At 28.7% G+C, this 23,375-nt stretch overlaps 2 protein-coding genes across 2 annotated transcripts; one reads left to right on the top strand and one right to left on the bottom strand.

Annotated features, from left to right (window-relative positions):
• Positions 1-604: 604 nt before the first annotated feature.
• Positions 605-1,945, bottom strand: LOC145752947 (uncharacterized). The gene has a single exon (XM_082569324.1). It carries the CDS (start codon positions 1,834-1,836, stop codon positions 763-765), a length of 1,074 nt encoding a protein of 357 aa, XP_082425450.1. The 5' UTR covers positions 1,837-1,945; the 3' UTR covers positions 605-762.
• Positions 1,946-2,890: 945 nt separating this feature from the next.
• On the top strand, positions 2,891-22,342 carry LOC145753109 (echinoderm microtubule-associated protein-like 6). Its single transcript, XM_082569507.1, has 43 exons — positions 2,891-3,005; positions 3,093-3,230; positions 3,586-3,745; positions 4,373-4,471; positions 4,733-4,801; positions 5,252-5,437; positions 6,204-6,339; positions 7,026-7,227; positions 7,386-7,523; positions 7,906-8,037; positions 8,276-8,400; positions 8,714-8,926; positions 9,157-9,327; positions 9,402-9,490; positions 9,579-9,733; positions 9,907-10,093; positions 10,633-10,738; positions 11,076-11,270; positions 11,679-11,794; positions 12,142-12,225; positions 12,530-12,686; positions 12,906-12,988; positions 13,690-13,894; positions 13,990-14,071; positions 14,244-14,386; positions 14,725-14,861; positions 15,004-15,126; positions 15,295-15,523; positions 15,793-15,913; positions 16,072-16,247; positions 16,753-16,872; positions 17,564-17,746; positions 18,003-18,118; positions 18,457-18,549; positions 19,138-19,295; positions 19,610-19,712; positions 19,839-20,027; positions 20,158-20,330; positions 20,739-20,901; positions 21,126-21,229; positions 21,305-21,458; positions 21,810-21,910; positions 22,005-22,342. The coding sequence occupies exons 1-43, from the start codon at positions 2,947-2,949 to the stop codon at positions 22,027-22,029; spliced, it is 5,898 nt and encodes a 1,965-aa protein (XP_082425633.1). The 5' UTR covers positions 2,891-2,946; the 3' UTR covers positions 22,030-22,342.
• Positions 22,343-23,375: the final 1,033 nt, after the last annotated feature.

Raw genomic sequence — 23,375 nt, 5'->3', positions numbered from 1 at the left:
AATTTAGTGAATTTTCGTAGACCTTACATATATAAGATGCTAATTCTTTTAAATATATTATTACCCACTATACTATACCATTTTTTGTTATACTAATTGCAAAATAGTAATGACAATTTGTGATTTAATTGCTGTGCTGTTCTATTGTTTAATGCTGTGCTTTTTTTAAAAAATATTTTTTCTGTGACAAATATTTATAGGTGCTTTTATTTTCTTGATTTATTAAAAGTTTTTTTTTTATTTTTTCTTTGTGTTTTACTTATAGGCTGGTTAGGTAAACTATGGTCAAAGTTTAGTGTTTTATAAATGTATGTATTATTAATACAGGAATTTTAAGTCGCTTTCTATTTTGCCTATTTATCGGTTATTTTGCCTATTTAAGGGTTACTGTATTCATAACATACGGCAGCCTTCTACTTGCTTATGGCCTTAACAGCTGTTTAATTAAAAAAAACGTATCGAATGTATAGCTTTACTAGAACTAAATGAGTGTAATTACTAACAAAACAGGTTGTGTGGTAAAAATTCAGAAAAATGAGTTAAATTTTTTCTTTTTTGTTTAATATAATAAAATGACGACTTCTTTATGTTATTGCACGTGACAGATTTATTAAAAACTGAAAGTAAATTGAAAACAAAAAATGTTAAAGCAATCTAAAACGAAACAATTATATACATTACTACAAAAATTGCGTTTTAAATATATTACAAGTATTACGACACAAATTTAACATCAAACTTCTCAGTCAACTGTTTTTTTATTTAGAATCCTAAATCTAGTTCGTTGTCATCTTGGTTGTTTTCTTTGATGTAACTCAACAGATCGTCGGCCTCCATTTTAGCTATATCAACATGAGGTGAAGTTTCAGTGACGTCATCACTAATAACAACCACGTCATCGATTTCGACAGGAAGTTTTTCTGTCGCATAAGTTTTCAATTTTGACCTCACGTCGGCCAAATCGTCGTTGCTTATTTGTAGAATCACGCCATCACTTTCGGTGACGTCATCTGTTTTTGCGGCAGTTGTGACGTCATTGGAGGGCAACGTGGTGCTGACGTCATCAGTGTATATTACAAGATCGGTGTCGTCTTTCTTTACTTTTCCGGATAATTGAACGTTTTCAAACAGGCCAACTTTTTTAGAACTTGTTGAAACTTCTCCGAAAATCTCTTCATCTGAATCACTCTTCTCTTCATGATCGACATCTTGAAGAAAGGCCAGATCGGAGTTTTCCTTCTTTCCCTTCTCTTCAAAAAGATCGGCGTTGGCTTCGTCATTTGCTTCCCCGAGCAGTTCTTTTTGGATCTCAGCTCTTTTCTTCATCTTGCTATTTAGCTCATTGGCAAAACTGGAACTACCTTTGTCTTCCGGAGCATTGGAGATTTTTACAACATTTCTGATCCCAAGAAATTTTTTTAGGATCTCGGACGAAGCTATTTTTAAGGTGGAAGCGCACCACTTCATGAACGTATCCAAATTTATTTGATTGTAGCGTAATGTTTTGCGGTCTGTGGATGACGCCATATTCAAAAGATGTTTGCTTTTCTTAACAATCTCGGGTACAAAAGTACCAGAATATCTATGATCGAGCTCCTTTCTAAATTTTGTAAACTCGCTATATTGTTTATTTATAGTCGAATGCACAACCAGTTTGTCGTTGCCTTTTTCGTTTTGGTCGTCTGCTTTGATTTCTCTGATGATTAAAACATGATACAAAACCCTGTCCTTCTTGCCTGTTTTATCCCACAAAAAGTCAGGTACAGAAAGGTCTATTCCGGTTTCTAAATTAACCAGTTTTCTGGTTGTTGTTACGGCTGTGCTAATGCTGCTCATTTTATAAACTTTAAGGAAGTAAATTTATATTAATAAATTTCTAATTATTTCCCAATACAAACGACCTACAAAAGATTGTTTCAAACCTAAATAACACACAATTAGGGAAATTCCGGTCTAAACATGATTCTATATAATGTTAGGTTTTTAGTTATTATTTACATAATATGTTTAAAACTTATGCTGACTGCGTTGCAAGTTGAACAGTTCGCTACGCTGCAGTAGGTTTTTAGATAATGCTTCGTACGCATTGCATATTTACAAGTAGCTTTATGTTGTTTCACGATTTCCTGCCTAGATTTGTATTGCTGTTTTTACCAATGATTGACCAAAATATGTTTACTTATTTGGTTTCGCTGCGCTTTCTCTTTATAGGTTTTTGTTGTAGGCCATGTGTTTTGTGCTTCTTTTTGGTCGCTTATGCCACTATTTAAATTTATTTTAGGCTGGAAATTTTATGATTTCTTTGCCAAATAGTCATTAGGTTAACAAAAAACATCTGTTCAACATTTTGTTGTTGACCTAGACAATGATAATTTGTTATTTATTTAAGATAAGTAAATTTGGAATTATAAATAAAAAACCGGACTAAAAATTAACATAAAATTATATTCACAAAAATATGCTTTTCAATCAAATTTTTCTATGTTGTTTGTCGCCATAAAGCAATAAGGCGGGTCAATGTTAAATGCTGAAATTATAAAGTTTTATATGCGATTATTTATATACCTCACTGTCATTACAACCATTATTTATACTATATTGATGTATTTTGATTTCACTTAATCGTAAAAAAAAACTTACAAGTATAAAAATGTTATACATTTTATTAAAGGAAATTTTAACCTTTCTAACCCACAAACAATGTGTTTATTTAAAAAGAATCCTGTATTTATATTTAAATTGTTGCCCTGCTTGAGGATCATTAAAAAAATACATATTACACGAAAAATTGTGAAAATAAAAGGTTTCGATAACAACTGGGAAATTTCAAAACAAATCGTTCGTTCCACGGTTTTTTCATCAGGGAATTTAAATCGATAAGATTATTGTACAACATTCTGGCACTTTAAACTTGCTTTAAATTAGGTTCATGAAGTAAGATATACGATGGCAGATAAAACAGCGCCTACAAGCCAGCTAAAATTAGAATGGGTTTATGGTTACAGGTGAAATAAAAATAAAAAAAAATGAAAACCGTTTTTAAATTTTTAAAATTATGAAATCAGGAATAAAATCAATGTTTTTTTAAATAGGGGTCATCAATGCAGAAATAATCTTTATTACGTTGCAAATAACGAGATTGTCTACTTTGTTGCTGGGGTTGCAGTTTTATATAATTCACATTCGCAAACCCAACGCTTTTTCTTGGGACATAATGATGACATTATCAGGTAAGAAATTGGGTTATTTATTGCTTTGAAATTAAATAAAGAATTAAATATAAAAACAATAATAAAAATACTTTGTTTAGCCCATTGTAATAAAAATTGTATATATATATATATTGTCAGATTGTCTAAAAACAAAAATTTGATTGTTGAAAATTTGCATTTAAGAATATAAATGTTTTGGCTATGATTTAACAAAAAGCTTTATACTATCTTATTTATACAACCTAACTTATTTTTTAAAGGGTTAGAAATTCTGTATATCTATTGAAATTTAAAAAATAGAGTGATTAAGTGTAAAAAACATTTGCTTTATTATTCAATTTTTTATTTTAAAAATATTTTATAAAACCCACAGTTTGGCATTGCACCCCAATCGACAGTTAGTTGCAACAGGACAAGTTGGCAAAGAACCTTTTATCTGTATTTGGGATTCAACAAGTTTACAAACAATTTCTTTGTTAAAAGATCAACATACTCATGGTGTAGCATGCCTGGCTTTTTCACATTCTGGGGAGGTAAAACTATTCAACATAATTTTAATTTTATGATATTTGTTAACTGTTGATGTGAAAAGGCTGTCTTTACAGCCACTTTGCTAACTTTTTTTTTGTATATATATATATCTTTATCCTTGATGTGGGAAGGTCGAATGCGCAACCTAAACATAGAGTAACAACTGTTACTCCGACCCAGTCTCGAGTTGCTTTTAGCATTTTGGGATATTATAGATTTTAATTGCCTGTAATTATGCTGCTGATTAAGTGCTGGCTCAGCAGGAGTTTATATTGTTTATAGCGCCTTACTTAAAGGTGCTACTGCATGAAAGCAGTGGGAGTTGAACCCATGACCTCATGGTGGTGTAGCAAGTGTTCTTATCACTACACCACGTTGCCCATTTAACTTAAAACAGTCTCGAGTTGACCATGTCAGTTTTGGATATCATATAACTCTGTTGATGAGCCAAAAATAACTGAATGCTATGTGTAATTTACAGCACAATTTTTTATGTATTGCTACCATTTTTTAAATATTTTGTTTTGCAAAGTGTGGTAACAGTTTAAAATAGTTAATATGTCTATATCTTATGCAATTGTTTTATATATAGTATACATGTATATACATGAAAAATTATTTTTGTTTAGAAATTGGCCTCCATAGGTTTAGATACAAACAACACTGTTGTTATATGGGATTGGAAGAAGGGAAGAATGCTTGCTACAGCAAAAGGACATACTGACAGGGTAAGGAAAATAATATATTAAACCACCAAAAAATATTTTATTTATTAGTTTTGTACCCAGATTTTTATTAAAAAATTTGAAAACTAAGTTTAAAATATTAATCGCTAAACTTTTTTATGATTTTAGAAATAAATGTACAAGTAAAATATTCATATTTAGTTATTGTTTATTATAACATACACATTTAGAAATATCCATAATTTTTTTATTTTTAAAAAAACTTTAAGTATATAAATATACATAACAACATTATTTTTTTAGGTATTTGATGTATCATGGGATCCTATGTCTGAAGTTAATCTTGTGTCTTGTGGCGTAAAACACATTAAAGTAAGTTTTTTTTATTAAATTACGTTCACATTTTTTCTCTCTTCTTGACTTGTTTATGGTTTGTGGTCTAACCTAAATTGCAATTTAAAAGCTGATTAGACTTTGGTTTATTGAGCTTGCATTTGTCAAAAATCAATACTGTATTGGTTTGTTGAATACTTGATATTGAAACAAATAGAAGTTTATTTAGGTTTAATTTTAAATCAAATTTATAATATTTTTAAATTTGACAGATTTTAACAAAAAAATTATTTAAAAAATACTTTTATTTATTCAGTTTTTTTATAAAAAAGCACCATTTTTTCCTTATCATTTTTTTTTAGGTAGATGTCATTTGGAAATAAGAATATAGCCTATTAAAAATTAAAACAAAATTATGCCACAACATTGAAAATAAATATTTACGATATTTTTAAGAAATAATATTGCAACATTATTTTTTTTCTTAAGTTTTGGTCTTTGTGTGGAAATTCATTGACGGCCAAACGAGGAGTTTTTGGTAAAACTGGCGACCTCCAAACCATATTATGTGTTTCAAGTGCAGACGACAAAATCACTTATAGTGGAACCCTGAGCGGGGATGTTTATGTTTGGAGGGAAAACAACCTGGAGCGTTCTATCCCAGCTGCTCATAGCGTAAGTGGAACTTAAAAATAAATTTTAAATATATAATTTTTTTGATAAAAAATTTTTTTTTTTATTAATTAGCATATTTTTACAATAGTGTTAAACATTATTATATTAGAATTTTGGGCAAATTAAGTTTCTGTCCCATTTAAAAAAAAATGTATATATGTATATAATATTTTAAATTTAGATTAAATTTTTGATAGCCTGTCATGTTTAATATTAATTATTAGCAGCCTGTCAAAATATTGATGTTATAATTTTTAAACATCTTAGTACCGGGAATAAATCATTAGGCATTAATATTTATAAAATCGAGCTGACTTTAATAATTAATTTCTAAAAGCTCATTCTAGTTTTATATGACCTCAAGGTCAAAAATTAAAGCATTTTGTAAATTGTGTGAATTACAATTTTACTGCATTTAAATTGTTTTATTAATATTGCATTCAAATTGTTTATAAAAAAATGAAGAACTGTTTAAAAATATTTTTGGCAAGATAAATTAATTGTTCTTAATTTTTTTATTGAATTTAAAAATCTATTTTTATTAAATGTGACTATTTTTATTAAATGTATACCTATGTAACTTTTATACAGTTTTTTTAAAGATTTAAAAAAACTAATATTGCCTATGTTAATTCTGTTAAACTTCTGCAGCTGGCATTTTTTAAATTTTTAAACTGTATATACTGGTAATATACCAATATTTTAATACATATTAAAAAAACTTAAAAATTTTATTTTGAAACGGAAAAAAAATCTTTTTATTTAGGGTGGTATATTTACAATGCATAAATGTGAGGATGGATATGCAACAGGGAGTAGAGACGGCCATGTTAAGTTATGGGACTTCTCATTTACACCTCTTACCACTATAAATGTTAAAGACTGTGTTTATGGATATAAAGGTAACAAATTAATACAAAAAAGTTAATAAGTTTATAACAAAAAAGCTAAATCTATTATTTAAAATTTTAAAATGATAAAATTTATTAAAAAACAAAAAAACAAATCATTATTTGAAATAAATGCAAATTAAATGTGTTTTACTTTTTAAATATTTATTTATTATTTTAAAAAAAATTTGAATCATTTAAGACGTTTTTTTTTTGTTTTTTAGACATTTTTTGCGATTTTAGTCATTATTTTTATTATCTTATTTGAGTAAAATCAATTATGACACAGTGCTGTTATTATAATATAAATAATGAATAGCTTTTAAAATCTGATTATTTGTATGGTTAATTTATACAAAATGTTTTCAAAACATAAATTAAAAAAATAACTCAAATTAAACCAAAAGTAATCATAAACAAAATAAATATGAATAAATGTTTAATTATTATTGTTTTTTCTGTGCTACGGTTGTTTTAAAATTTAACTAGATCGAATCTTTACATAATTAATGACTTTTTAAAACAATTTATTTATTTTATTTGGCTGTTTTTAATTTAAAAAAACATTATAAATTTTAAGATTTTATTATTGAATTTCAAAGGTTTTGTTTTTCATTTGCTTGTTATAGCACACATTTTTGCAAAAATTAAAAAAAATAATATGTGTTTTAAAAAAATATTGTTTTTAAAAATTTCAGGATTTTCGATTAGATCAGTTTGTTGGGCTGGTGATCGAATCTTAGTTGGAACACAAAACAGTGAAATTTTTGAGGTCATGGTTCGGGACAGGGAAAACCCTGCCCCACTAACCCAAGGACATGGGGAGGGTGAATTGTGGGGGTTGGCCGTTCACCCCAAAAAAGCAATTGCTGCAACAGCGAGTGACGATTGTTCAGTCAGGTATAATCATAAATTTAATTTTAAAAGTTTTTTTTTATTTTTTTAAATAATTTTTTTTATTTATTTTTTTGTGTTCTGTATATAAACTTTCTTTTTATACTAATATTTTTATATATTTTTGAGCATAAATTTTTTTTTACAATTATTAATACTTTAAGATTATGGAGTTTATTAGATCATGCCTTACTAGCACGTTGCAACATTGAACACCCAGCTAGATCTTGTGCTTTCAATGCTGATGGAACCCAGATCGCAGTGGGATGCAAAAATGGATCTTTTTACATATTCAGAATAAGGTTAGTAGCTAGGTTTTTTATATACTTTAGTTTGGGGTATCCGTGGTAATTTTAAGCTGACTGTTGTATTTTTACCGTTGTATATATTTATTTTTTATTTTTAAATTAAATTTTAAAAGCTAAATTTTTGCTTACTAAAAATGCAGTCTAATTCTAACTATTAAATTAAGCTTTGGCCCTCTAACCCTAAACATTAGTTGCCCAATAATTTAAAAATATTTATAAACAAAAAAAAATGCATTAATATAAAATCTGTAACAAGAAAATAGGTTAAATTATATTATATATACTTGTAATTTTAATGTTAAATTTTAAAATATGTAATCAAAACTAAATAAAATGTCAGAAAATTAAATTTTTAAAGTTTTTAATTTTTTTCCAGGGATATGGTGGAGGTTGCACACATCCATGATCGCAAGGAGGTTCTCCACGAGATGAAGTATTCTCCGGATGGTTCTTACCTCGCTGTGGCATCCAACGACAACTTCGTCGATATATATGCTGTGACACAACGGTAAAATGTTATTGTGTCATTTTTGTACAGTAACAGACATAGACAACTATCTTTATATCTGTTAAGTTGGATTTTTTAAGTCAGTCACTCTTTGACCATTGTTTTAAAATGTGATTTAATATTTTGTTTATTGTTAATAGGGCTACACTTATGGTTTAAAGGTTTTTAAATTGTTTTGATATAAATTAAATATTTTAGAAAAGTTTTGATTGAATGGATTTTTTTTAATGTTTTACAGAAACAAGAAGTTGGGCACATGCAGTAAGTCATCCAGTTTTATCACTCACATAGATTGGTCAAAAGATTCAAGATATCTGCAAACAAATGATGGCGCAGGAGAGAGATTAGTCTATTCCATGCCAGGTAAAATTTTTTTTCTTTTAATTTAGCTTTAAATGTTTAGCTCAAAAAACCATCATCTACACTTCAAACTTATTGCATAGACAGACTGATTTTTTTGAAGACTGATCTCCAGGGCATATTCTATTTTAAAACATCTTAATTGTTGTGATAAACAGTATAAGTCATTGAAGTAATACAAGAACTGTAGTAGCTTAAACGGCTAACTGACTTTGGTTTAATATATTATTAAAGCCTTGCAGCATAGGATAGCAATTTAAACAAGTCTAGTTGCTGATCTAAAACACTCAATTAAACTTAATACTTTTTTAATTAGGTGGAAAACAAGTAACAGGCGGAGAAGAAATCAGAGCAATTGAGTGGGAAACTTGGACCAGTGTTTTGGGGTCAGAAGTGAATGGAATATGGCCAAAATATACACAAATAAATGATGTTAATGCAGTTGATGCGAGCTATAATCATGCTTCCATTGCAACTGGAGATGACTTTGGTCTTGTGAAACTGTTTAGATTTCCCTGCTTAAAGAAAGGTAAAAATTTTACTTTTTTTAAATTTATAAATGTAATAGTTTTGTCAAATAATTTATCTTCATTATTTTAAACAATATTTGATCAGTGTCCAAGTGAATAGGGAACAAACATTTTTTTTGTTAAAAAAATTAGGGTTGAAAAGCTTATGGCAATTCTTGAACTGTATTTTTTTCTTTAAATTTTAATATAAAAATTTATTTTAAGATTACAACGTATTTTTTTAATCTAGGTGCTAAGTTTCGCAAGTATGTTGGTCATTCTGCTCATGTTACGAATGTTCGATTCTCATCCGATCATCAGTGGCTTTTGTCCACTGGGGGCGCCGACCATGCCGTGTTTCAGTGGAGTTTTATTTCCGACCAATCACAGGTCACCCAGGTTGATGGGGTAACTGGACAAGGTAATAAAAAATAAAAATGTTAAAAATATATTTTTTTTTGAAAATAAATTATTAATCATTTAATATGTTTTCAGATATAAATAATGAAAGCTGTAGTGAGGGATCGGATTCTGATCTTTCGGATGTTGGAGAAGTAGACTCAGAGATTGAACAGGAGGCTCAGGTAAGAATATCTTGAAATAAAATTGTCAAAAAAATAAATGTAAACTTCTGAAGTTTGTTACTTTAGATTTGTTTTTAAATTTTTCTAGATTAAATATAATCGGGATGTGTACAAAGAAGACCTTGCTGCTCTTAAACAGGCTCAGAGAGCAAAAGAGAAAGGAGTGGGAGGTAGTGGGAAGAAAAAAAGAGGAGCAAATTCTTCTCCTGATAGTGCAAGCCTAAAACTTCAATTTGCATTTGGGTAAAAACATTTGGACAAAAATTAGAAAACAAATTTAAAACGAAAAAAGAAGTTAACAATTTTTTTATTCCACATTTTTACAAAAAAAAAAATTTTTTTTTAGCTTTAAATATTTTTAATATTTGCATTTAACGATAAAAATATAAAAAAATTTACAAACTTTATTTTTTTAGTTATCGTGGGTATGATTGTCGTGACAACGTGTTTTACACCCAGCGGGGTGAAGTAGTTTACCATGTAGCTGCATTGGGAATTATTTATTCTCGGGAGAATCACTCGCAAAGATTTTACGACAAACATGACGACGACATTTTGAGTTTGACTTTACATCCTTTAAAAGATATTGCTGCCACAGGCCAGGTGGAGCCTTTATTTTTAAATGCTTAATTTTCTATTAATTGGTCTACAATATCTTCAATAATGAATTAAAAAATGGCCCATTTGTGCCATAGTCCACTATTCTACTATAAAGTACCTTTTTAAAAAATGTAGTCTTCTTGTTAGAGTTAAAACAAAAAATAAACTTTTTTTTTGTTTTTTTTTCTGTCCTTGATGTGGGAAAGTCGAATGCGCAACTTAAACGTAAAGTAACATCAGTTACTTCGACCCAGTCTCAAGTTGCCTGTGGCAGTTTAGGATATTATAGATTATAATTGCATGATAATTATGCTGCTGATTGAGTGCAGGCTCAGCAGGAGTTCATACCGTTTATAGCGCCTTACTCAAGGCCGCTTCAGCATGAGAGCAGTGGGGATTGAACCCATGACCTCATGTGTGGTGTAGCAAGTGTTCTTACCACTACACCAGGCTGCCGGTGTCAACTGAAGTTTTTGAACTTGAATGAAAATTTTGAAAAAATGCAACTTTTATAATTTTATTTACACTAAATAAATGACCAGGTTGGTAGGGAGCCAGTTGTTCATGTATGGGATATTGAAACTTTAACCACTATATCAGTACTAAAAGGATTTCATGAACGGGGAGTTTCCTCTCTGGATTTTTCAGGTAAAGTACTAACATATATATTTATATAGACAGTTTTTTTGTATGTGACCTAGGACAAAATAAATAAATTTGTTAAACATTTTTTGACATTATATTAAAGATTTAGAGTTTTTTCACTTGATTTTCACTGCTGTCATGTCTTTAATTTATTCACAATTTTATAGAAATATTATTTTACTTTTACAGTGTTGTTAATAACAAAATATTTACCTTAAGATGATGTTAAAATATTGTCAAAAATCTATGTTACTTTTTGTTTAAATTTGTTAAAAATAGAATTACTTACATTTTAAATTAAATAAATTCATCAACTTTGTCTAAAATCTTAAATTTTTAGGTGATGGCAAAAAATTAGTTTCTCTCGGACTTGATAATGACCACACGATGGTGATATGGGACTGGAAACGGGGACAAAAACTTGCTTTGTCAAAAACACATCAAGACAAAGTGTTTGTAGTAAGGTTTAATCCAACAGATCCAGAAAAACTTGTGACCGTCGGGATCAAACACATTAAGTTTTGGCAACATGTTGGTATGTAAAAAAACAGTTTGCTGACATATTGTGATAAACTTTAAAATGTTGTTCAATTTTTTATAAAAATTTTGCTTTTTAAATTTTGCTTTTTAGAATTATGCTTTTTCGGTAAAGCAGTTAGTAGTAACATAAAATTTACATAACTGTTTCTTAAAAAATAAAACATATTTTGTCTGTTAAAAAAATTTTAAACTGGATTTTTAAATGTATCAGTTAACTTACCCAGAATTTTAATTTTACAATCCACAGGGAATAAGTCTTTTTTAATATTCTAAATTTTTGAGATTTTTTTGATTTTTTTTTGAGCATTGGAACCAGTATTAAATTCAACAAATTTTTGAGCATTGGAACCAGTATTAAATTAAACACAGATATATAAAAGTAAACAATAAATATTATCTTAAGGTGGAGGCTGTACATCGCACAGAGGAATATTTGGTAAAAGTGGAAAGTTGGATACTATGTTGTGTGTTGCTTATGGAAAGCAGGGAAATGCTTACAGTGGTGCTGCTAATGGTCAAGTCAGTATTTGTTATTAGGTTTTTTTATAAAGGTTCAGTGATCTTTTTACTTTTTGAAATTTTGCTGATATAGTTTATCCAAGACATGGTGTAGTAAGTAAAACACCTAGCTTTACTACAGAAGTTCCCAGGTTTGATTCCCATTTCCTTCATGCTGTAGCCCCTTCAAGGCCTTATAAACAGGATAAACTTCATTTAAATCTAAAACCTAAGTTTTTAAATTACAGAAGTTAACTTAAAACTTTGTCGGGGTAACAGATGTTACTCTATGTTTAGGTCGTGAAGTCGGCCTTCTAATATCATGGATTTAAAAAAAAAATTATTAAATTATTTTATCTGTTTAAAAGGTGTATGTATGGGAGGGAAACAATTTATCAAGAACACAGAAAGCTCATGATGGACCTTGTTTTGCAATTCATTCGCTTGACAAGGTAAAATCAATTTGATATTGTCAATATTTCAAATTAGTATTAAACAAGGTGTTTTTTTTTAAAACTGATGTACAGTAAAAGTCTTCCGTATTTATTTTTTATTGAGACCATAATATTGATTTAAAAATGACAATTTTGCAGATCTTACAAATAATCTACAATAACAAAATTTTGGTTGATTTTTAATGTTGTTAACCAAGTAAAATAACTTATTTAAAACATACAACTATTGTTTATTATACTAGTTCAATTATTATTTATTAATTTTTTTTTAATAATTTTTTTTTTATAAAATATTTAAAAGGGTTTTGTAACTGGTGGTAAAGATGGAGTTGTGTGTCTGTGGGACGAGAAGTTTGAGCGTTGTTTAAAGTCTTATCCCATCACGAGTGCAAATTTAAGTGAGGAATCTCATGGAATTCTAGTTGAAGAAAACCCAACTGTTCGAGCTATTAATTTGGGTAAGATATTTTTTACACAACAAAAAATTGGGCACATTATAATTTAATGCCATCAACTTATTTTTCATTAAAAAAAAAAAAAGAGGGATTTTTTTTGGTTTAAAAAAAAAATTGATTAAGAAAATAAAAGTTTTTTAAAGTTTGGTTTCCATTAATTTTTTTAAAGCATTTTTATATTCATTTAATGCATAGCAATATTTAATATCTGAACTCTGATAGGTCATGGTAAGATTTTAATTGGAACAAAAAGTGGAGAAGTTATTGAGATTGACAAAAGTGGACCAATCACTCTTCTTACTCAAGTATGTTTAATTATAATATAAAATGTAGCTATTTAAGGGCATTTAATTTGGACACATAGGACTAATATAGCTTAATGGTCGGTAAAAATGTGTATATATAAATATATGCATGTCAAATTTGAAGGCCTTTAAAATAATATAAACTGTCATTTGTGATGTTCAGTCTATTTATTTTGGGTATATGTTAGTGGTGCAGCACATAGAAAGCACAACCACTTAGTCTAAGTGTAATAGAACTTAATAAATGTAGATATATTAATTTCGCATATGAATGTTAAATTTGTAAGTCTCTAATATTAAAAATGTGCTGTTTGTAGTGTACTGGTGTTAATTGGCACACAAATAGCATTTTTTAATAAATGATATACAGCCTTTGGAGCTGCAATTAACTAACTGTTGGTGTAGAGGTAAGAACATTAGCTACACTACACATGAGGTGGGTTTAATTTCCACTGCTCTCATGCTGTAGCGCCTTTGAGTAAGGCGCTATAAACGGTATAAACTCCTGCTGAGCCAGCACTTAATCAGCACCATAATTATCGGGCAATTATAATCTATAATATCCCAAACTGCCACAGGCAACTCGAGACTGAGTTGGAGTAACTGTTGTTACTCTACGTTTAGGTCGCACATTCGACTTTCCCACATCGAAGATAGAGATATATATCAAAAAAAATAGTTAGGTAAAAGTTTTTTTTTAGGGTCATGGCGAAGGTGAGTTATGGGGTTTAGCTTTTCACCCTTCCAAACCTGAATGTGCGACAGTGTCCAACGACAAAACTTTGAGAACCTGGAGCACTGTGAGTGGTGAACAGCGCCTACAAGTGGCAAGGGTTTTGACCACTGGTGGGCAATGTTGTGCTTACTCTCCGGACGGCAATGCAATAGCTGTGGGCTGTAATAATGGTAAGCTATTTTATTTTGATTTAAAATTTTAGACAATTTTTTTATGCTAGATTTCTAAAAAAAAACATTTACAAAAAATTTTAAATATTTTTTAGGAAGTTTTATTGTTGTAAATTCCACAACTTTAGAAGATTTGGTTTCTTTCCATCATAGAAAGGAAGCAATCTCTGATATAAGGTAAATCCATTTATAAAGTTTTTTTTAATTTTTTTTCTTTTTTAAAAAAATTAAAATTTCTAAAAATTTAAAATAACAAAAAAATTCACTAAATTAAGATTTTAAATGAATTTGTGATGTTTTTACTAAAAAAACTGAAATATTTAAAATTAAATATTAACTTTTGTTTTAGGTTTTCACCTGATACTGGCAAATACCTAGCTGTAGCATCACACGATAATTTTGTGGACATATATAATGTGTTGAACAGTAAACGAGTAGGAATATGTAAAGGGGCATCCAGTTATATAACACATATAGACTGGGACGCAAGGGGTAATCTTAATATTATATGTTAACGTGTTTAAGTTTATTAAGTTGCTTTTGTTTAGTTCTGTAATTATTGGTTTTAATCACCTGGTGTTTAATATTTTAAAAGCATCTTAGCATTGGGGATTGATCATAGAACCTCACACCGGCAACGTGGTGTAGTGGTAAGAACACTTGCTACACCACACGTGTGGTTGTTGGTAATAAAATTACTTAGATAAATGGACATCTATAGCTAAGCATGTCAAATTTATAGGTCTTTAAAATCAGGAATTAGTGTTTTTTAATGGGAAAAATCAATGCAGGCAAAAATTTGTTGCTAAATTTATAACTTTTTTTACCAGGAAAACTTTTATGTGTTAACTCGGGCGCTAAAGAGTTGTTGTTCTTTGAAGCACCAAGAGGAAAAAGGCAAACTGTAATGAGTGATGATGCCATCGAGTGGTCATCTTGCACAGGGGTTCTCGGAAAAAATTTAGAGGTTTTTATTATTTTTTTAATTAACTTTTAATTTTTTTTTATTTTTAATTAGATTTTTTTTCGACTTAAATTAGTTTCAAAATATTGAATTATTTTGTTTTAATTATTTTTATTTAAATTTTAATGTTAAATGTTACAATCAGGGAATATGGCCAAGTTACAGCGATGTCACTGATGTTAATGCCACCAGTTTAAACAAAAGTGGAAAGTTATTGGCAACTGCCGACGACTTTGGTTTTGTTAAACTGTTCAACTACCCTGTAAAAGTAAGCATTTGAGAATTTATAAAAAAATGCGTTTTTTTCCTAAATTAAAATTACATTTTAACTAGTTTTCCAACAATTTTGCAACATGGCAAACAATTTTTCCTTTCTCTAATAATTGTTTAAAGATAATAACAAAATAAATATTCACTTAAAAATTTATTTTTTAAGGGGAAACATGCAAAATTTAAAAAATACGTCGGACACAGCGCTCATGTCACCAACATTCGCTGGTCACATGACTCGAGTCAACTTGCTTCCACCGGGGGCGCCGACACTTCGATTCTCTTGTGGGCGCAAGAGAGCATTGAGATAGCAAGTGGTGAGCTGGGAAGCAAGAAAGATGTGAGTTACCATGGCGATAGTGAGGACTCTGACACAGACTCTGAGGAGGAAGGAGGTAGATTTGTGAATAAAATCCTTGTATTTTAGACATTAAATAACTTGATTGAATTTTGTCTTATTAGGAAAAAAATGTCTTGTTAGGTTATTTTAAATAAAATGTGTTTGATTTATCAGTTGCTTAGATATAAAAAAAATTATTTTTTAACTTTCTGAAGGTATGTCTAAAAAAAAGTGTTTTTTTTTTGTGTCAAATTGGCCTCTTTCTGCTATAAAAAATTATATCAATTATCAAACTGAGTTAAAGTTTTTCATTTTGTTCTACAGGATATGACAGTGATGTAGCAAGGGAGAAGAATATGGATTACAACACTAAAACTTATCAGGTCAACATAAGAGAAACATCTGGAACTAAACCAAACAGTAAAGTGGTGGAAGATGTAGAAAAGTAAGAACTTAAAATAACTTACTTTATTTGATTTTTGATCAAAATTTGACATTATGACACATTTTTAAAAAAAATTGGGGTATAAACTTTTGTTATTTCTGTTTAAAAATTTCAAAAATTTTACCAAAAAATTTTTTTTACACAATTAAAATTTTCAGACCATCAGTGAGCAGAAGTGGTAACAAAAGTGACAAAGTCGTTAAACATGACAATTTGGCACTGAACAGGGTGAGTGATCTCGAGTTGCATCATGTTTTCGGGTACAGGGGTTTTGACTGTCGGGACAACTTACATTATTTAGATGAATGTACGAAAGTGGTTTACCATGCAGCAGGTAACACGTTTATACTTTTCAGTGTATAAATATTTTATTATATTTTTTTGTTTTTTTAATGTAATAAATCATATGTTGCAGAATTTATTTAATATTAACACATGTTTAATTGTTTAAATAAAGAGCTGTGGTTGTTGAACATTTACCACAAAATGTATTACTACTAAATAAAGTGTTGTTTACAACATTTTTTTGGTAAAAGTTAAATTTACATGGTGACATGGTGCAGTGGTTTAATTGACAACTTAAGGTCCTGGGCTTGATTCCTACATGCCTTACATTAAATTGGACGCTATAAGTGGTATAAACTTTTGTCTTAATAAAAGCCATTCAGCAGATTGATTATCGGGCAATTATAATCAATAATATCCCAATCTGCCAAAGTCAACTTAAGACTGAGTCGAGATAACAAATGTAACTCTATTTATAGGCTGTAAAGTTGGCCTTCTTAAATCAAGAATAAATAAATACAAAAAAATTAATAAAATCAAATTTGAAAATTTAGGTACTGGCATCGTTCAAGACCTTACTACAGGATCACAGACTTTTTACACAGAGCATACTGATGACATAATTTGTTTAACTGTCAACCAACATCCTAAATTTTCCAACACCATTGCTTCAGGTTGGAACAAATTGTTTAACTAGGATTAATTAAATGTTAAAGTGTGGTATGTGGTTTATATTTTTTTTTGGTATCTGTAAAATAAAGCGTAGGGTTTAGAATAAAAAAAATTATTTTTAAATATTTTTTACCCTGAATTCAGCAAAACAAAAATTGCTGATGTTTTTGTTGTCATCATCTAAATATAAGCTTTTTGTGATAAGACTAAATCACATGAGTTTTAAATAAGAAATTACAGTTGTAGCATGGGCAAATACTAGTTGCAATATTAAAACAACAAGCGCTTAAAGGGTAACCTGTTAAATGGGTTCAAATTCTTAATGCAGACTGTAAAAAAAAACATTCAAAATGCAGACTGTAAAAAAAACATTCAAAATGCAGACTGTAAAAAAAAAAACATTCAAAATGCAGACTGTAAAAAAAAACATTCAAAATGCAGACTGTAAAAAAAAAAATTCAAAATGCAGACTGTAAAAAAAACATTCAAAATGCAGACTGTAAAAAAAAACATTCAAAATGCAGACTGTAAAAAAAAACATTCAAAATGCAGACTGTAAAAAAAAACATTCAAAATGCAGACTGTAAAAAATGTGCTTACCTAAAACATTTATTTGTCTTAAATACAGTGTTTATATTTTTATGATTTTTGTCTTAATTTTTAAGTTATTTAACAAGTAAAATTCACTCGCAGGTCAAATTGGGATAAACCCAACTATACATATATGGGATGCAACAAGCAAGAAAACTCTTTCGATTCTAAAAGGTTTCCACAAGGCTGGTGTGTGTTCTGTTAACTTTTCTGCCAGTGGAAAACTTTTACTTTCAGTAGGACTCGATGATCAACACTCAGTGGCAGTATGGCGGTGGCAAGAAGGTAATATTTTATTGGAATTTTTTAGGGGGGACTGGTTAAGGGGTTTTGAGTTTAATTCTCACCAGTGCCACATTATTTGCTTTTAAGCATGGTGTTTACAAATAGATTAACCATACTTTTTTAGCAACTTTTCTAAAAAAAATAAAAACCTATCACCTTTATTTGATTGCCCACTACCTAAAAACAAGGATAGTTTAGGATTAGTCCTTTCATTGTTTTGTAAGTTTAAACTTAATATTTTGTTATTTAAACACAGGTTTAAAAGCTTGTGATCACATATGCAGTCGACATCGAATATTCAGTGCTCAATTCAGACCTGATTCTGACTCAACTTTTGTGACAGTTGGAGTAAAACACGTCATGTTTTGGCAGGTCAGTTTGTTTTTAAACTTGAACCAGATTTTATCCAAGATATAACAATAAAAGCAATTCACATTATTTTTTAAGTAAAATTAGTGTAGTAGTTGAAACACTTGGTTTTATTACATAAGGTTCTGGGGTTCAACCCTTAATGCTTCTATGTCTTATAATAACTTTGTAATAACTTAAATTTATTAAAAAAAATTCTTTTAAATGTACTTTTTAAAATTCATTTTAACTGTTTTTTTTAGCAATATAATTCCAGCATTTTTAAGCAGTATAAAATTTCTTTTAATATTCTTTTACATTTTTCAATATTTTAAATTTGTTTATTTTGTGAATATTTTAAGGTCTGTGGTGCAGCATTATTGGGCAAGCGCGGAATTTTGGGAGCAACCGAAGGCATCCAATCTCAAACCATGCTTTCTATTGCTTTTGGAGCCGTAAGTATTGTAACAGTTAATTAAATTATGTCTTAAATTAAAGTTTTGACACAAACTTTTGAAAGAATATTTCTATAGTGATGATTTAACATTAGCTCAAAAGTTATCAATTTATCTTTACTAAAATAAAAATTCAATTTTCTATGATAATGTAAGGTACCTTTTTATGTTTTTTTTTACTTACCTTTTTTTAAAGTATATATGTCTTTTTTATTTATCTTTATCCTCGATGTGAAAAAGTTGAATGCGCGACTTAAACATAGATTAACATCAGTTATTCCGACCCAGTCTCGAGTTGCCTGTGGCAGTTTGGAATATTATAGATTATATTTGCCCGATAATTATACTGCTGATTGAGTGCTGGCTCAGCAGGAGTTCATACTGTCTAAAGCGCCTTACTCAAGGACGCTGCAGCATGAGATCAGTGGGGATTGAACCCATGACCCCATGTGTGGTGTAGCAAGTGTTCTTACCACTACACCATGCTGCCAGATTATGTTAAGTCTATTCTTACTTTATTGCCTTATGTCCATAAATTGGGTAGTGTTGATCTTATGGCCTATTTTTATCTGTTAATATTTAAAATAGGAAAACTTAACGTTCACTGGTGCCATGAATGGAGATGTTTATGTATGGAAGGGTCATGTTTTATCCAGAACTGTAGCAAAAGCTCACGTAGGACCAGTGTTCTCCATGTTCACCACACTCAGAGATGGACTAATTGTGACTGGTGGAAAGGAAAAAATGTAAATTTAAGTTTAATTTTTTTTACTATTTGTAATTATTTTATTTTTTAATGTATTCGACTTGTTATTAAATATTGTTTAGAAATTCGTTTTTCGGTTTGATGAAAAAATTTAAGACATAAAATTTATTAGACAAAGTTATGGCTTACCAGCATAAAAATAATACCCAAGACTTTGAATTTAATTCAATGTTTTTTTAAAGAACTAAACTACCTATGTTTTTTTTATGTAACTTGTTACTTTATATAAATATTTACAAAAAATAAGTTTATTTATTTTTTATTTAATTTTTTTATTGTTTAAACTTTGTTTAGGTCAAAAGAAGGGGGTGCAGTAAAGTTGTGGGATCAAGATATGAGAAGATGTCGCGCATTCCAAGTGGCCACAAATGTTGTTAAATCTGTGGCACGTGGCAAGGTAAGTGGTGTCATGATTTTTTAAAAGTTATATAAGTTTTTTTTTGGCATAAAATCATTTTAATGTTTTTTATGGGGTTTGTTAATTAAATTTTTTATTTAAAAAAAATTTTTTTTTAATTTTTAGGGTAAAATTTTAGTGGGTACCAAAGACTCTGAAGTTATGGAAATTGGGGAGAAAAATGGGGCCTGTACCACGTTGGTGTACGGACACAGCGAGGGTGAATTATGGGGCTTATCCTGTCACCCTACAGCTATGATTTGTTGTACCACTTCAGATGATAAAACTGCTAGAATATGGGACCTCAAAGAAAAGGTAATTTTTTGTAAAAATAAAAAAAAATTATTTAAATTTAAATTTTTAAATTTTTGTTATTTTTTGCAAGTAAAATTAAAATAAAAAAAAAATTAACTTAAAAAATTTAATACTTTTTACGATATTTTAGGTGATGATGCACAAAATTAGTCTTACATCAGGCTCAAGGTCATGTTCGTTCAGCCACGATGGTAACCGAGTAGCAATTGGTCAAAACAGCGGTGAAATATTAGTATTGGATGTTGTTTCGCTGAAAGTTTTGACAAAGAAAAGAGATCGAAATGGAGCAATCTACGACATTAGGTAGTTATTCAATTTAAAGTATTTTTATTAAATTTTTAAGTAATCAATTTATAAAGAAGGTTTTACATTTTTTTAAATTGTTTTTTTTTGTTTAAAGCAGTTATATTAAGGTGTAATAAAAAGATTTATTTAATAGCTTGTATGAAGTAACATTCTTCACCTTAGCTAAGCGTTAAGTTGCGTTTTGCATTTTTGATTAATATTTGATCTTGTCTGTTCAATAATTAACCTGAAGATTGTTTTTTTTTGACTTGTCATGAGTTTGTACTGTTTACAGAGTCTTACCTAAGGATGTAACATAAAAGCAGTGTAACTTAAACCTAAATTATTATGTAGTAAATCCCTATACCACAGCACTGCTTGTTGCTATTTGCTACTTAAAAATAAATCTTGAAAATTTTAATTTAGGTTTAGTCCAAATGATAAAATTATTGCTGTTGGATCGTCAGAAAATACTTTGGATTTTTACGAGTTAAACTTGGATAATCAGCTGACTAGGTTGGGGTATTGTAAGAATATACCGAACTATGTTTTTCAAATGGATTTTTCACAAGATGGAAAATACATTCAGGTCTAAATTTAATATCCATTTTGTTAAAAATGTTAATTTCAATATAATCGTTTTTATTTATTTTAACTTGCAAATTTTGAAAAATGATTTTTTCTCATGTGGGCAGTAACCCATTTCTAAATTTCCTAAGAACGTTTTATTGTCTTATATTTAAAAACATATTGGTAAATATAAATAAGATATTTTAAAGTTTTAACATAATTAATGTTTCCATTTTATTTAAGGTTGGCACTGGATCCTATAGTCAACTTGTATTTGAAGTTCCATCTGGCAACCCTGTAACTGACTCTATTGTAATAAACTCAATAACATGGAATACATGGACAAGGTAATTTTAAATATTTTTTTTATTCAAGTTTGTAATTTAAAAAAAAACTTTTTAATTTAAAAAATTTTTTTTTAGTGTTTTGGGTGATGATGTTATTGGAATTTGGCCGAAAAATTGTGACAGAGGTGATGTCAATTGTGCCAACGTGACACATGGCACCAATACCGTGGCCACTGGGGATGACTTTGGATTTGTCAAGTTGTTTGATTTTCCATGCAGAGAAAAATTTGTAAGTTTAGAAACAATTAAAATTTGTTTGTTTTTTTGTTATTTCTTTAAAGGTTCTGGGTTTGATTCCTACTACATCCATTTCTTTACAATCTTTTTGATAAGGTGTAAACAGTACTTTTTTTGACAAATTAAAAAACAATTTAGCTTTACTACATTAAAAATCAACAAATAAGCCAAAAAATTATTTTCTTTACAACAAAATAGTGTTTTTTTATTTTTTAAATATTTTTTTAATACATAAACAAATATTAATGAATTAGTAATATTGTGAAAATAATTCTAAAAAAATATTGTTAAATACTATGTTATTGTTAAATATTAAGAGTTTTTATATAAATGTTAAATTTAGGCAAAACATCGTAAGTATGTGGGCCACTCAGCTCATGTAACAAACGTGAGGTTTACAAAAGATGATAGTCAACTTATTACTACAGGAGGTGACGATTGTTGGTAAGTAAATTAATATTCAATATTTGTTAAAAAGAGTTGTTTTAAATTAATAATATTCGATAAATAAAATTTATTTAATTCTTTGTTTTTTTAGCGTGTTTATATGGAAATGTAGTTAAAGATAAAAAACGATTAAAATTGGAAAAAGGGAAAAAAATATTGCAAATTTTAAAAACCAAATCCTAATTTTTAAACTTTAATTAAACTAGTAGTATTTTATATAATGAAATTTGTAGAATATATTAAGGCCAGTTTTTTTATTTTTTGGCCTTGTAAAAAAAGATTTTTATAAAATATAAAGTAGTCTACCAATTAATTCCCAAATATTTGATTTATTTTTTCTAATTTTTTACCTTATTTTTAAAATAATTAATTTTGACATGTAAAGTTATATGCAAAATCATGTACAAAACTATTATTTTTATATCAATTACCACAGCTTTAATTTTTCTGTAATCAATGTTATTTCATATATTATTTTGTATAATTAAATATTTACAATGCTGTTAAATTGCTTATTTTGACATTAAACTTGTATTTGTTAATTTTTTTTAAATATTTTATGTATTTTATAAATTGTCACTAACACATATATTTTAGCTGCTAGCGCATTTTAATTTCATTTATCATATAAAAATGCAGTTTGTATTTTAGTATTATGTATTTTTGTAAAATAAAAGTAAAAATAGCAATTGTTGTGTTGTTAACATAAACGGGTTTAATTGTAAAGTACAGTTACGTATTGGAGTTAGTTGTCTATTGAATTCATACTACCACTGATAACTAACTTAAGCAATATATATACTCGTGTGGTTTTAAACTTCTTGGATATTTAGACCCGGTTTACATTATTTCAGTATACAATAATAGTAAAAGCGGAACTAGTGATGTATGTATTTAAAATGTTTCATAACTATGATTTGGTCGGACTCAGCAGCAGTAAAAACTGTAAACTTCTTACACAAAAACCATAGGCTAGGAATGAACTGGAATCAAACATAAAACCAGATGTTGTGATATACTTGTATGTTGCTAGCTGTGTAGTGGGCTTTAGTTGTAGAGAAAACTGCATTTTAGACTACTATCTCTTTTTGTAAAAAAAGTCCTGAGCTAAAAAAATCTTATATTTTTTTTTTATTGGTAGTAATTTTTTAAAAACAATGAACATGATTGGCTAAATCGACATAAGAACTTAACCCATTTTATGCGTTTTAGAAAGTATGCGTTTTTAATAACAGAATTTTATTAAAATAAACTTACTTGCTTAAAATGACAACGTGTTATTAGAGAAACCAGCATTTAAATACATAATTTCTGGCTGCGTTTTGTTTAAAGCGAGAAGCGTAATCAACGCTTTCACACGCGCACATTTTGTCAAAGATTGCCGAGGGCTAAAAACGCAAGTCTGTAGGTTAAACTTAGCCTTACAGTTCTGAATGTCAGTTGTTATCGCGACAGCACGAAG

This window comes from Corella eumyota, chromosome 5 (genome assembly GCF_963082875.1).
Source record: "Corella eumyota chromosome 5, kaCorEumy4.1, whole genome shotgun sequence".
Taxonomy (NCBI): domain Eukaryota; kingdom Metazoa; phylum Chordata; class Ascidiacea; order Phlebobranchia; family Corellidae; genus Corella; species Corella eumyota.
This window is presented reverse-complemented; position numbering and strand designations above follow the sequence as displayed.

What these genes read in the sequence shown, in the direction of transcription:
- LOC145753109 (XM_082569507.1), top strand. Translation starts at nt 2,947, where the DNA reads ATGGCAGATAAAACAGCGCCTACAAGCCAGCTAAAATTAGAATGGGTT. An exon ending in CTGTGTTTATGGATATAAAG is followed by an intron (nt 6,340 to 7,025) that starts GTAACAAATTAA and finishes TAAAAATTTCAG; the next exon opens with GATTTTCGATTAGATCAGTT. An exon ending in TTCCTCTCTGGATTTTTCAG is followed by an intron (nt 10,739 to 11,075) that starts GTAAAGTACTAA and finishes TTAAATTTTTAG; the next exon opens with GTGATGGCAAAAAATTAGTT.
- LOC145752947 (XM_082569324.1), bottom strand. Translation starts at nt 1,836, where the DNA reads ATGAGCAGCATTAGCACAGCCGTAACAACAACCAGAAAACTGGTTAAT.